The sequence below is a fragment of the Lepidothrix coronata genome, unplaced genomic scaffold (genome assembly GCF_001604755.1).
Source record: "Lepidothrix coronata isolate B3197 unplaced genomic scaffold, Lepidothrix_coronata-1.0 Scaffold95, whole genome shotgun sequence".
In the NCBI taxonomy this organism is placed as follows: Eukaryota; Metazoa; Chordata; class Aves; order Passeriformes; family Pipridae; genus Lepidothrix; species Lepidothrix coronata.
Genome location: NW_016690275.1, coordinates 2,822,082 through 2,837,064, shown reverse-complemented (window position 1 = coordinate 2,837,064; position 14,983 = coordinate 2,822,082). Strand labels below are relative to the sequence as shown.

At 41.1% G+C, this 14,983-nt stretch overlaps 1 protein-coding gene across 1 annotated transcript in view; it reads right to left on the bottom strand.

Moving 5' to 3' along the window:
• The window catches only part of PPM1H (protein phosphatase, Mg2+/Mn2+ dependent 1H), a 125,114-nt gene that overhangs the window by 57,306 nt on the left and 52,825 nt on the right, over positions 1–14,983 (bottom strand). Inside the window, exons 2-3 of the mRNA XM_017822175.1 lie at positions 9,005–9,173; positions 2,580–2,924 (exon numbers count right to left, since the gene is read on the bottom strand). Of these exons, the coding sequence (XP_017677664.1) occupies positions 2,580–2,924; positions 9,005–9,173 (514 nt within the window). The remainder of the gene's footprint in view (positions 1–2,579; positions 2,925–9,004; positions 9,174–14,983) is intronic.

Here is a 14,983-nt window from a genome sequence, read left to right as displayed (position 1 = left end):
GTAGAGCAGCACAGACACAGGCAGAAACTCCAAAATGCCTCTGCAGTCTTTACGAGTGTAAAGGGTCTCATTATAGACAAAATCAGACTGTATACAAAGCTTTCCTCATTTTCCAGATGGAAAAAAATTTCAGAGCAAGTTTTTGCCACGGAAACAGATAATTTAGTCTGAGCTCTGCCCTCCGTGCCAGGATGTGTGCTGTAGCAGGTGGCAGAAGCGGGGTGCCCACAAGGGTTGACCCAGGCCTGGTCTCACTTCCCTGGGCGCAGGATGCAGGATGTGGGATGCAGGAGGACGGAGCACAGCTGCAGAGTACATGGCGACGTACCGCGCAGGTGAGGGCGGGCAGGGCGGCTTTCTGCACCGAGAAAGCCCTGGGACAGGCCAAGGCCCGGTCCCGGGCTCCCCTGAGAGGGCGCACGGCTTGCGCAGGTGATAACCACCTTTCCCGAAAAAGCCGCGCGACGCCGCCGCCGCCCCGTGCCGGAGGCTCCGGGCCCCAGGACGGCCGGCTCCTGCCACCTGGCGGAGGCTCCACTGCGGCGCCGCGGCTCCTCCTCCCGCCCTTCCCGCCCCGCGCGCCGGGAGCTCCCCGCGCGCCGGCCGAGCCAGGCGGGACGTGTGCGCGGCGAGGGGAGACAGAGGGAGCACAGCGAGTGCGGCGGCACCGAAGTGTGGGCCGACTCCTGTGAGGGTTAGATATGCAGGACCTTGAAAACAGACCTAGGTGCATTCGTATTGCAGTACCGTCATTGCAACAAGTTAGTATACTGCAACAACTAAAATAACTGATTTTCACCGAATCACAGAATTATTAGGGTTTGGAAGGGGCCTCTGGATATCATCTAGTCCACCCTTCCTTCCAAGGCAGGGTCACCTAAAGCAGGTTACACAGAAATGCACCCAGGATGGTTTTGAACGTCTCCAGAGAAGGAGACTCCACGACCTCCCTGGGCAGCCTGTTCCAGTGCTCTACCACTATCAATGTAAAGAAGTTCTTCTTCATGTTGAGGTGAAACTTCTTGAGTTTTAGTTTATGGCCATTGCTTCTCATCGAGTCACTGGGCACCACAGAAAAGACACCACTCTTGGGACCTTGAGATATTTATATGCATTAATGAGATCTCCTCTGTCTTCCTTAGACTAAACAGTCTGGGAAACACTGATTGGTTCAAAAATCTTCTTTTCAAATAAGGAGCTTTTCTGAAAACTACGGTAACAAAATTTTGAAAAAAGAACAAGATCACATCTCCCAAGACCTGATCCCCATGTACTCACTGGTGGGCCAAACCTCTGAACAGCCTGGCAATAACAATTTTTAATAATGTGGAGAACTGAAGAGGGAAGATGTGGAGGAGCTACATCAATTACAAAATAGAAAAAACAGCTTCCACAGAGAAATAGATGGATATTCAGTTTCCATAGCCTCATGATTTCCTCACAGTTGTTCATGCTGTACATAACTCAAGTGGGTGGTAGAAATGTACTTCATGCCCCACTCACCCACACCCAACCTGCCTCAGTGAAGAGCTGCACACACTGTACAGGCACTGCTGTGCTTTATGAGACAGTCCAACACTAACATGAACTACAGGTCATTGGACCAAGGAGGCTGCCCCTTATCCATGTCCCTGATGTGACCATTTATGTCCCATTTATGTTTTGGGCAACAAGTGCCAAGAGTCTTTGCTACTGCTTGGGCAACAAGGCTTTGTAAAGTGCATACCCATATACTCAGCCTGATAATAGCAGCCAATGCTGAAATCTGCTACTGTAAGGCAATGCTAATCTTTATGTTAAGAAAGGAGGGGGAGAATAAAAAAGAGAAAAGAAGAGCATCATGCTTCTAAAAGTCAACTGATGCCTTAGAATTTTTAAGATTTTTTAGCCTTTTGCAGATTTTAATGTAGCTGTAGTTTTCTTTCACTTTCGACCATTACTTTCTCAGTTTGTGTGGCACAATCCTGCAGCTTCGGTTTAAACGTCTTTTAACCATCTTTTCAAAGTAATAGATTTTTTGCAAGGATATTCCTTTGGGATGTGCACCTGGACCAGAATAACAAGAGATATGGTAGATAAAACAAGATAGAAAGCTCAAGACACTTGGAGGGACTCCAGTGAGGCAGTTCTGAGGGCGGTACCCTGGCAAAAGGGCTCTTAGGATTGGATGTCCCCATTAGATATGATACTTCGTAAGGGATATAAAAGTGTAAGGATTCTGTATGTGGGCATGCACCTTTGTACTCCGTGAGCTAGAAGGCCTTCATTAAAAGAGCTGCTCTATATCTTATCTATACTAAATTTGCCTGGTGAGTTTTTTCTCCCAATTTTAGGCAACACAAGTAATCCATAAACATTGCTGTAGTGCTACCTGGGACTTAAGGTGCACTTTCTGCCTCACAGGGATGCACCTGGTAAGCTTGAGGCTCTTAGATAGTTCTGTCCACATTCAGATAGTGTTAAAGTAGCGAAAGGGGAAAAAAAAGTGAAAGAGAACCCCTCTAAATCTTCATCTTCTCCAGGTCATGTAACTCATTAATGTAAGCAACAAGGACTTCAGAGCCCTGAGATGTACATACCATTTCCTTGAATGCACTTTCTATGGCCCCAATAACCAGGCACTCGTGTGGGATCTTCTTCTCAGTGAAGAAGCGTGTTGGAGGGGTGCTGGGCGAGCCTGGGGCCCCCACACCACCACGCAGGGAGGCCGCCCGTGTCAGCGTCCTACTGTTGGTGGCTGGGTTATCAGGCTCCTCTCCTAGGCAGGTGGGTGGGAGGACAGCTGTGTTCCTCAGGATGTCTACAATCTCCTGCAGCTGCTCCAGGATATGGTGCTGTAGGAGTTTGGAAGCAACCACAGCTGCCCCAGACCCAGCGTGTCCATCAAACAGAGACCAGTAGTACAGATTGATCCCGTCTGAGTCCTGGAGAAGCAGGAGGGGAAGAAAGGGAAGGGAGAGATAGTCACTGTTACACAGCTGTGAGTGAGTAAAGTTCAAGCATATTCTTAACCAGTGCATCAACAGCATACTCATCTACACAGCAGAGGAGGAATTCCTCCAGGAGGAGGAATTCAGCAATCTATTGTGCACTCTTAATTTCATTACTGAAATGCTAAGATAAGGGAGTATTGTCCTAAAGTACTGGATTACTTACCATAGTAAGGATCATACAGGATACATACTAGAACATTGGAAAAGCCAACACATGTACCCATTTCCGAATGCAGCTCCTTAGCCAGACCCACCCACTTACCCAGCCTGGTAAATTCACCAAAAAACCTGTTGAGATACTTTCCCCCTGAAGGCAGGACTGGCAGCTGTACTAGTTTGCTCTGGGCTCAGAATCCCTCTGAGTTCACACAACAGTTGGCTGTAAAATTCTGCCTAAGTAATTTTTAACGGTTAACAGGATTAGCAACTAAAAAACCTGCTTGTATAAATAGATTGCTATTCATACAAAATATAAAGTATTTTGCCAACAAAAACAAGTATCTGAAAATGAAAATATTTCAGCTGAAAACTGAGACTATTTATTCAAAATGGCAACACTGTGCCTCCCGGGATCTGTAGATCAAACTACTTCTGCTCCCGTTCTTCTCATAGGGTTTGGCTCCCTGGCCAAAATCCATGTCATGATGCACCATGGATAATGCTTCCACAGTTTAAATCCTCATGTCAATTAAAGCTGCTATACTTCTTTGGAAATGTGTTACCTTTGGGGTAAAAAAAACAAAGGCATTACACCTCTGATTGAGATGAAAATATTTTACTTTCCACCTAAAGGAAGATGATGTTTTGTCATTGTTCTCCCCCCTGCCCCCAAACTGTAACAGAAACTTACAATTAAGAACAAGTTCACACATACACACACCCTGCCCCCTTTTTCTTAAGTTCTCCAAAGCAATCTACATAACTGGGAAGTCTGTATTATAAGCAGTCAGGGGAGATGATTACCATAACACTGCTCTCATACAGACATTCTGTGTGAGATGCTCTAGGGCCTTAACTTCAGCTGTGATCTGCAGGCATTATTGTTATCTAAATATGAGTCTTCAAAAACTTCTATGTATTTTTACAAAGCTTCATTTACTTTTGAACTAGCAAAGAGGAAAACCACCGGTAACCTATTAGCAGTCTAAAAAAGGAAAAAAAAACCAAACTCTTTTCCCCCCACCCTGAGAATAAAAACAACTCCTCTATTTGAAAGAAATTAATTCCGCAAAACCATACCAATTCAATTGGAATTAAATATATGGTGCCATTAAAGCAGCGATTCAGAGAACGAACAAGGGCCAGAAATCCCGGCACACAGATGAGACAAAATGCACAAAAAGGTCTTTGCTTTTCCTTGCACACCTATAGCCACCAAGCGTTACCTATCTCAGTGTGCATATGCATGGCTGTCCTCTCTTACATTTAAAAGCTTGAACTTCTTCCCCAAAAGAATTGACATTCTGCAAACTCAGAGAACAAGACATCTATTTTTACTAGTACTGGCAGTATTCTGTCAAAAGTAGTCTTTCAAAGACCAATCTCCATTTGTTCTTTTAACTGGACAGTGTCCTCAACAGGAGTGTGATCAGTCACCACAATGATTTATTTTAGATTTTCATTCAAAAGATTCTAATTTAGCAGCAAGCTGAATAGCTACCAGAAACATGAAGAGAACACAGATCCTTCACTGCACTGACCTTACAATTCATCTCCAGAATGTACCAGGAAATTTAATAAGCATCAGGCTTCTCAACTGCTGACCTAGCTTTCAGGAAGGCTCAGCAGTCTCCTGGGTTTTGAAATTGTAAAATGCAATTAAGACATGCAAAGTTTTGAGTCAAGCAACAGATGAGAAATCATAAAAGAAAATGCATATATTTACACACATAATTGGAGTTCAATTATAGGAAGAAAACCTTAGCAATACATAGTAGTCAATTTGGGATGAGCTTTTCAGGTAAGCTAGACAGTAGTCCTACATTGCAAACCATCAGATTTTTGTTATGAAGCTAATTCCAAACAGACAAATAAAATCATGTTGCCACTAAAGGTTTATTCTGAAAACTATAACCTACCCTGTTCCAGATATGAACTACATGTACAAAATGCATTAAAGGACATCCTTAGCTGTCATAAAATCTGAAGTGGGCCAGCAACTGCCACCCCAATCCTCAGAGAAAAGCCTCCTCGTGTTACTGATTATATGTTCAGCTGCCTATGGTAGGCTACCAGCCCTGTGTCACAGAAAACAAATACACTGTACCATCTTTGTGCAAAAAACCTGCAGAATTAATAATCATGTATCCTCGCATTACAATGACAATTAATAATGCATCACATTAAGTCCTGCAGCCTGTCACTACAACAGTATCCTGGCACAGGATTCCCATTTCACTTGCTGATGGTTTTTCAGTATTCATCATTGAGGTATTCCATAGTTAAAGGCATTTAAAAATAGTACCAGTGAAAAAGCTGTGCAATTTAACATGAATGCCCTTGAATGGGGACAGATAGCGAACATGATTAATCAAGCAGTAGTGGAGTAGGGTGGGTGGAAGGGGAGAGAATTAACTTAGTGTTGAATTTGCAGAGTCTTTCCTTTCACTGTTCTGCTCAGTTTATTACCCACTCTTTCAAAAACAAAAACACGTTTATGCTATTTAACAGGCTTCCTTGGATTTGTGAGTGTGTCAGGGCTCCATCTCCACATTTCTGGCCTGCCACCTCCTCCTTCCCACTTACAGAAGCTCTGCAGAGTCCACCCACAGAGTCAAGGCCGTGATAGCAGCACCCAGCTTGAGTGGACAACATATGGATCTCTGACTCCCTTGTGCTGCCTTGCCAAAGTGCTGGGCTGGATTGATGGGGTTAACATTAAACAACAATAATCACACAATCGCAAATGCAGCTGTCCTTTAAGTTTGACAAACTTCCCAAAAAGTAGGATAAAACAAAGATGACATGGCCTTCTCCACAACACCTTCTGTGGAAAAAAAAAGAAAAATCTGAGGATGATGAAAAGGACTCTCTTAAGTGAAGAGACCATTAAGTTCCAGTGCCTATTTCCCATATGCTCCACACTTTAAAAAAGTAAACAAGAATAGAAGAAATCTTTTCGTGCAATAAAGTGCTTCCCTTATTCCTTTCTCTTCAGTAATTCTGTAAGGTGCTCCACCTCACAGACAATTTCAGATTGTGTTTTACGGTGGGATTTTCCTCTAAGGCATTTACAGTATTCAGCCTCTGTCTTTCTTACTAAATACTTAATGGGACAATATTCTATCATTCACTGTAGAGTCTCAAGCTGGTATTTCTATATTCAGATTATGAATCATATAACACCAAACTCATACACTCCTTAAAAGATATTTGCTAACAACGCTATGAGAGGGCAAAACACAATATTATACCTCACAGTATAAAGATATGAAAACAAAAATATGACACATTATAAAAATGTGCGGGTTTTTTCCTTTTTAGATATATTCAACCAACAAAAGATGTAGCAATGAAAAAATGCTACTAATTGCTAATGTAAGACTGCCCTCTAGGAGAAAACTTTCTCAAGAAATATGCTGCCTGTTTTGGGAAAATATATTACAGATTTAAATTCACAAGCTGTGGTCTAATAACATGGTAGAATAGGTTTTATACAGCTAAATAATGAGTGCTATAGCACTCATTCCAGTGCCACGTAGACTACAGAAGTAAATCTATAGATAAGAACATATAAAGAACAATATAACAAGGAACTAGAAAACAGTATACTATATTATATGAATCAGCTGGCTCCTGACTTCAGACTTTATGCTAAGTTCTGATCAAAATATGTAAGAAATAGAATCAAGAATGGAAGATCTGAAATAAATATATCTCTTTCAAGAAATCTGAAAGGGAGTGACTGTTTATTCCAACATCAAGATGAAAGATACAAAATCGAAGTAGGAAATACACTAGTGAAGAGAGGAAGAAAAATCAGTAAATTTCATTAGATACTTCTCATAAACACTGGGTAACTAGATATTTAATGAGGTTGGCATTAAATTTCAAATGGATAAAAAGAACAGCTTTCAAAAACATTCAGTTTATTGACCCCATCATTACAATACCATAAAAGCATGACAACTGTAACAATGGATCTTAACAAGGCTTGTTAAGATGCCTTTCCAATAATGAAACAGTTTTAGATCCCTGTATTTTTAATGCAATCTAGACTTATTAACTATGTGATGTTTGGAAAAAAGTTCCTTCTGAGGAAGATGATTGATCATGCAGTGCGTGGCTTTTGCTCCTGAGAATCTTTTGATACTGGAAGTTAATTGGGCTTTGTGAAATAATGCTACAAAGCTTTTTATGTCCAATGCATGCCCCCCCAAATATGAAAACACAGCCAAATTCAGCACAACATACACACAAGGTACATTCACCCATATCCTAGATACAGAGGCCCCGACCAGGTGTCTCACATGGTGGGTCTAGAACTTAAATGTGGTGTGAGACCAACACTAGTATCTCTGTACAGCATCAAGATGTGTCTATCCAGGCCTGTGTGTGCATAGGGGTCTTTGCAGTGTGCCTGTGTGCATGGCACAGCAATTTCCTTTGTGTCAAACAAACCCATCACCTGGACCAAGGACACTGGTTTCTTATCTTGCTGTGTTTTATGTACACGAACAAGTACTGTGGCCAAATGCTTGCTTCATTAAACATTAATGCATACAGAAGTTAAATACACTCCTGGAACCAAGCATATGCATGAGCCAACTGCAGACAGTTGCATGAACTTACTAGGAAAGACTTTTTAAAACAGATTATTAAAACAAATTCTGTTTTGCTTTGCATGACTGTACGTAGAACTCATAGTCCCAGCAAGTTCCAGGCACAACTCTTTATTCAGGAGTGTGCAAATATATACTTGAAAATAGAAATCCACAAAAATGAGAAGCTATCGTCTGCAAAAATCACTGAATTTTGTGTTATGGATGACCTTACCCTACCTGCACAAACCAAAAGAATCTCCTGCTTTAGTAGTTCATAAAATTAAAGAAGGCAGGTATCTGTCTAACACTGGGTGAAGATGTGGTTTAATCTACAGTGGCTTAGATCTAACACATTTTAACAGTCTCTATGATTCATATAGGTCTTTATCTGAGCCCTGAGTAGCTTCAGTCCAAACAGCAGCTAATGTAGTGTCCACAGAGCTCCAGGTACTGCAAATGTGCCTACAAGACAGTGCAGAACCTTAGAAAGAGCAGATTGAGGTTGACCTCTGGTTGTGGCACCATGAGGCATCTGTGTATATTAGAGAATCATAGAATGGTTTGGGTTGAAAGAGACCTTAAAGATTATCTAGTTCTAACCTCTCTGCCATGGGCAGTGGCGCCTTCCACTAGACTATGTTGCTCAAAGCCCCATCCAACCTGGCCAAACTTCTCTGAGCAACATGATCCTATGCCTCACCACCCTCACAACATAGAATTGCTTCCTCATATCTAACATAAACCCTCTGTCAATTTGAAGCCATTACCCCTTGTCCTTTCACTACAGGTCCTTGTAAAAAGTCCCTCTCCAGCTCTCTTTAGGTACTGGAAGGCTGCTCTAAGGTGTCCCTGGAGGCTTTCCTTCCCCTCCAGGCTGAACAAACCCAGCTCTCAGCCTGTCTTCGCAAGGGAGGTGCTCCAGCCCTCTGATCATCTTAAAATTTTTCAAGATTATATTTCAGAAATGAAACAAAAAGGAAAATCCAGGGAGTTGACCAATCCTTGCTCATCTTTAAACTAAACCATCTTAGATGCAAGGAGCATTTTTCAATGCTAAAACAAATCAAAAATCAAGTAGTAGAGCTAAGAAAAATATAGTGAAGTGTTCTGCATTTAAGCGGAGATAATCAATAAGAGGTAACTGAAAAGATGTGAAATTTTCAGTAAACATCTTTTAGTGCCATATTGCCACATCCTTTTATATTTATTTTGTACCTCTCCACTGACAAGATACAGAAGTCTGCTTACTGAATTGTCTTTCAGCTGGAGACCTTCTCCATTGGGCAGTGATGACCTCCGTTTTGCTGAAGAGTTCTTGTTTGGTGTAGAATTACTGCCTCCAGCTTTTTTCTTGACAAAGAGGACTTCACAGCTGGCTTGATCTTCATTGTGCGTGCTCTTCCCTGCATTTATTACTCTAAGAAAAAACAAAACAAAAAAAGAAAACATTGCCCAAGTTAGCAAAGCACAGAAGCCTCCAACTGTATCTCATATGTGACTCAAGATGTATGGAACCAGAATCTAGCAATATTGCAAGTACTATGAATTAAAATACCTGTCTGACTTACACATATACATACATACACAAATGCATACATACACAAATGCATACTTGCTTGTTTGCATGCACCTACACATGACAAAACAAGCATATTCTGTAGAACTACATGAATAAGAACCAACGGCATCATGAGCATATTTTACCCTTGGGCATGCCATACAGTCCTTTAAAGGGACTACGTAATGGCCAAAGTTGATAACAGTATGACTCCCAGTTGAAATATGAGATCTGCAGTTGCTTTCCTACCTGCAAGCCTCCCTGCTATGAATAATGAAACTGCTGGCTGTCAAGTTCCAAGTCTTGCACAAACAAAATACCTGTTATAAATCTACAAAGCTGTTACCACTAAAGGCAGTCTGTTCAAATGGCATATATTAGAAATGCTATGACAGAAATAGAAAGGAAAGACTTTGCCTTATATTCCAACAGGCTAGTCAAGCTTGCTTGTACCACAGCAACACAGTGGTGTATACTAAATACACCCATCTAGTGTGTATGGCCAGTCTTTGTGAGCGAAGATTTGGGAAAGGTCATTAACCCTTCGAGCCTGCGCAGTGGATTTTTTAGGTGAGACGCAGCGTGCGCTGAACTGAGCCCACCCTTTAATCCTGAGGTTCATCTGCCGGGGCCGAGCAAGCTTGGACAGTGGCAGTGAGGGTCTCAGGACGTAGGTTTGTTTAGAGTGACCTTCTCTTAGATGGATTGCCTTACAGGGCTAACGAGACCCATCTAGTACTGCACAGCATAACCCCCTACCACGGAAAGTCCACCTCAAACCATCTGTCCCACCTGCAGCGTAGACAGCAGAAGATCTGCACTAAGAGCTGCAGGCATGCAGAAACCAGCACTAAGAGCTCCGTACAAGCTTTGAACAGCCAAAAGTATTCTGAGACTTACACCACAACTTCCTTGTTTTAGTCAGGCTGAAATAACAGCTATTCCACTAACAACAGTTTAAAACCCTAATCAGAACTCTACATTATCCAAAACATCGTGGTTACTGTCATCCATCCCAGAGGAGTCAAGCTCATACACGTTTTCCGCTTTCTACATGAGAATCTCCCCACAAACTGACCAGTTTTGCTTCAGTTTGACATGTGCTTTGACAGTCCTGGCTTCACTTTGGGAAAACCTGTGCAAGCTGAGACAACATCTTGTTCCAACCAAGCAAAGACACTCTCACTTTGATGTAAGCATGTCTTCTTCCACAAACACTATCTACCCATTCCTCTCTACTACCACTTTTGAGTCAACAAGTTGACCAATATTCAGAGACAGTATTTCCACTACTGGACAAACAGTTTCACATCAGGCACGCAATGTCTTTAAAAACAACTGCTGCCTCCCCAGAAACTAAAAGAGCTTGAAGGCACATCATAATCCTGATGGCAAGTTCAAGATATAACTGACTTCTTGATCTCTAACATTTTCGTTACAGTAAAAGTTTACACAATAGGAAAATACTTGCTAAAGGTTGTTGAAATGAAAAGAAATCAAATACCAAAGGAAGGCTTGCAGGGGACTCTGCCACAGCTTGCCTGCTCTTGTGGAAATGTCCATTCTGTGTCAGCCTTGCTTAAAGGTAATAGATTCTCTTGACTTTGGAGGAGCAATATGCTACTGTGACACACGAATGTTTCTGCCTCTGATTAGAAAAAACAGTCTCTTTTTTCTAAGAAAACATACATCCACTATAATTAACTACTTTCAGAGATGGAAAGTTTTCCTTACAGTGCTAAATGTCACACACTGCACTCTATCTATGCACAATACCACCAGTCATTTACAAGTATTTCTTGCAAATAAACACTAACTGTGGATAAAATTACTTTATAAAACACACAGAGAGCAGAGATGAAGGAGCTTTTAGAAGCAAGGCACTTGTGAGCAATTTAACCACTCACGCCCTGTAGTGCTTAACCTTTGGGCAATTGGAGATCAAATACTGAGATAAGCTTCCAGTCCAAATACTCACATTTTCTTGACATTAGGAAAAGCAGAAGCATATATTCAAACATAGGGGCAGGGGAGGGAGATGGACACACATACACACACACCCCACCCAAAATCGTGAATAGTAAAGCATTTAAATCAGCTGACCAACACCCATTCAGTCTGAAATGCCACAAACATGATTAAAATACTGCAGTAGCACAGAAAGCATAGTTTTATCAGATCAGGAGCTAATCAATAGTCAGTCCCTAACTAATGCTGCTGTTTTCAATCCCATTTTAAAAAAGACAAGAGACAAAAGCGACTCCTTACAAAAATCAGTGCTTTCCTACAACTTATTGTTCCCTGCAAAAGTCATTCAAGTATTGGAGTTGCCCTAGTTTCTTTTTCTGAGCTTAGCAATGGACTTCAGGACTTGTATGGTGGAAGATGTCATGAAGTATAATGATGAGTTAAGTTATGCACAGTATGGTATCATTTTATAAAGCTCTTGCCAAGAAAATTTGTCAAGACACTGAATACATCAGAAAGACTATGAGAACAAAGTGACCTAACAGACTAACTTGGCAGTCAGCTACCACGAAATGCCTGGAGTTGAAATTGCACACCAAGCACCTTACTACAACAGGATACAATCAAAAGGAATCTGGCAACACTGAATACTGAAAAGACATGGGAGTTGGGGTGTCAGTGCAGTGAGGATGGGGGACCGAGGCTGTGAACAATACATTCCATTCTAGAAACCCACTATATCTCCCAAAATTCCGGTTTTCCTTTCTCCAGCAGAGGATTATTTTATTCCTTTTGAAGACCTGAACTTAACATAATATCAAAACAGTTCTTATGGGTACTACCAGATAATTCAAGGTCTAGATGCCAAAAGCTGCCCCTCTCCTGAGACAGGCACTCTTCTACTCCCATGCCATCACATCCCATCTCATACACAAACCCTGGAAAAGGGCTGCACTGAAGCCCCATGATTTGTAATCTCAGCGCTTGAACTATGTGTTGGTGCCTGATGCCTAGCACAGAAGCTGGTAACATCATCTACTCTGCTTCAAATAGCTCTGACTTTGCTGCCTTTTGAAATCCTTTTCTCTCTGCAGTTACTTAAATCCCTCCTCCAGGCAATTCTTTCAACCAGCTTTCTAAAGCTGATTTCACTGATGTCTTTCCTCCTTGCTCTCCCAGACTGTAACTTATCAAGACAAAAATCACATCTAAGCTGCTTATACAAATAACAAAGCAGAACTAACAAGATATTCATATGACTAAAGGTAACCCTTAATTAGACCTTCACAATTTTTTATGGAAAAATCTATCCCTCCTTCCACAGGTGAAGTGCCTCAGCTTCCTAAGATTTCCCCTTCATATCTGCTTTTCTGTCTACCTCAAAAAATAAGTTACCCACCAGTAAAGTGAACAAAATGAGATAAAACACTCCCTTCTCACACATAAATACAAAAAACACCTCCCCAAACAAAACAATCTCCAATCATTTCAATTCCATTTTATCATTAATATTAATAATAAGGCAAAGAAAAAATTAATTAAAAATTATTTTTAAAAGATTGAGGCCTACTTAATTCTCTGTCTTTTACTCAGATACATTTTCAAGAGAATTCTTGCTTTTGTTCTCTCCCCAAATTCTTCAAGAAACTTATCAAATGAAATGATGATCAACTCGGTTCAATCCCTTCCCTCCTCTCCCCTAATACCCATTTATCTCCTATCCAATCTTTTACAAAGTTCACCCAAATAACATCTAATTTGGATCAGAAGCTCCTTTTTTTTTTTTTTTTTACAGAGCTCAATGTCTCTACTGTGACAAAAACATTGCTCAGTAACAGATAAGTAATTCTAAGGTTTAGTTTGCGGTATAGTTGTGCTAGTAAAAACATTCCACTTTCTGAACAGGAACTTCCTGAAGCCTGTACAGAGAGGTGGTAGGATTTGGTCACACTTGAAGTACCTGCATCAACCTTGACAGACATTTCAGTACTTCACCAGACTAATCTTAAGCATGTCCTCAGCTAAAAGCAAATCCTCCTGACAAGAGCCACGTAGTTTGTTTGGCTCACAATCAGCATTTTGTTGGTATCTCATAAGACCCCAAATTTTCTTCTCTTGGCCAAGTCTTTATCTTTCTTCTCAAAGGAAATTATCTAATTCCATCATTTATCCTATTAGCAGACACAGAATCTTAAACACTTATTAAACTATATAATTTTGAGCGTGCTTCTTGTTTCTCCATTATCAGTTTTCAGGTTACTAACAATATCAAAGCATAATACTACTAACTGGGGAAGTAAACAATTCTTTTCCTAGGAAATAATGGCTGTATTCAATAATCACAAGAATTAAATAGTGATAACCAAGGGCTGCTTTTGTGATGCTTTATTTATTTATAGTGGATAAGGGTGACTTTCTGCAATTCTGGCATATACAAGTTTCTGAAATAAATACGTTAATGACATTCCTGCTGTCTACAAGGTGCCCTATGTACTTGGTACAAAATATAGCCCACAACAGAAGCTTAAAACAGAGCCTATGAGCTGAAGCAAAGGAGTGTTGCTTGTAAAGTGTCCTACCAGATGTCTTTACTTGGGGAGCCTGTTCTCATTTGATTCACAAAAACTTCAATTTATTAATCCCAGATAAATGCAAGAGCTCTGCATTCTCTTCTTAAGGGTTAGCAAAAAAAAGTAGGTAGAAAAAAAGAGGATATATATCCGTGGGCAGTTTGTTGTGCTGCAGTTTTCAATGTTACCCTGCCCTGGGGTTTCAAAGTTGCAGTGGACACCTGTAGTTGTTTTGACTCTTAATTAATCAAGTCATCAGGAAGCACAGAGCCCTTCTCTCCCCCCTCAGCCTGGCTGGCTCCAGCCACTCACAGGAGCTACGGCCAGCCTCTCTCCTCTTTCCAGCTGTGGTACACACATGCTACTCCACACTACATGGCATCAGCTTGCATCCAACCCAACTAATAACACAGTAGTAGCCCACATGAACAAATACAACACATTTAGACAACAGACAATATGTTCCTACAGTTTTGTATTATAATTTCAACAGTCTTAGAATGACAACTAAAGATACCATAAAACCCCAACTTTCATAGAAGCATTGCTGGCTTTTCTTCCCCCTCCCTTCCTTTTTTTTCCCCCCTTAATGGATCAGCATGTGAGTGGATGTCACTGCCTGTTTCTGTGACACCTCATTTACAGTCTTAGATTTCCAGGTAGGTGGCTGTTTCCTCCCTTTCACCCACACAGGATTTATTTCTGCACTGGGAATCAACTTGAAAGAGATTTCCTTCTAGGTGTTCAATCCTCCTCCTGCAGATGAAAGGCAGCTTTACAAGCAGCCTAAACAGTTCCATTCATCCGTTACTGTAACTGTCATATTGCACACATCAAAACCAAAGCACTCACTAGTATTGTCCACTGCAGGCAGAAATTGAAGCCATCCCTGAACTGGTTCTCTAAATCCATGGGACTAAATAAAACTTTCATTTTATTAACCAAGGAGGAAGTGAATATTTAACCATAAAATCTTTCAGTGATATATGTGAAAATATGGTTTCTTGGACCAGCAATCACACATACCAGGCTAAGTTCACTTTGGGGCCCAGCTAGAAACTACAAAACTGATAAGGACTAAATATGAGATTAAAATAGGCAAGGCATAAAAATAGAATACCATTTATGATG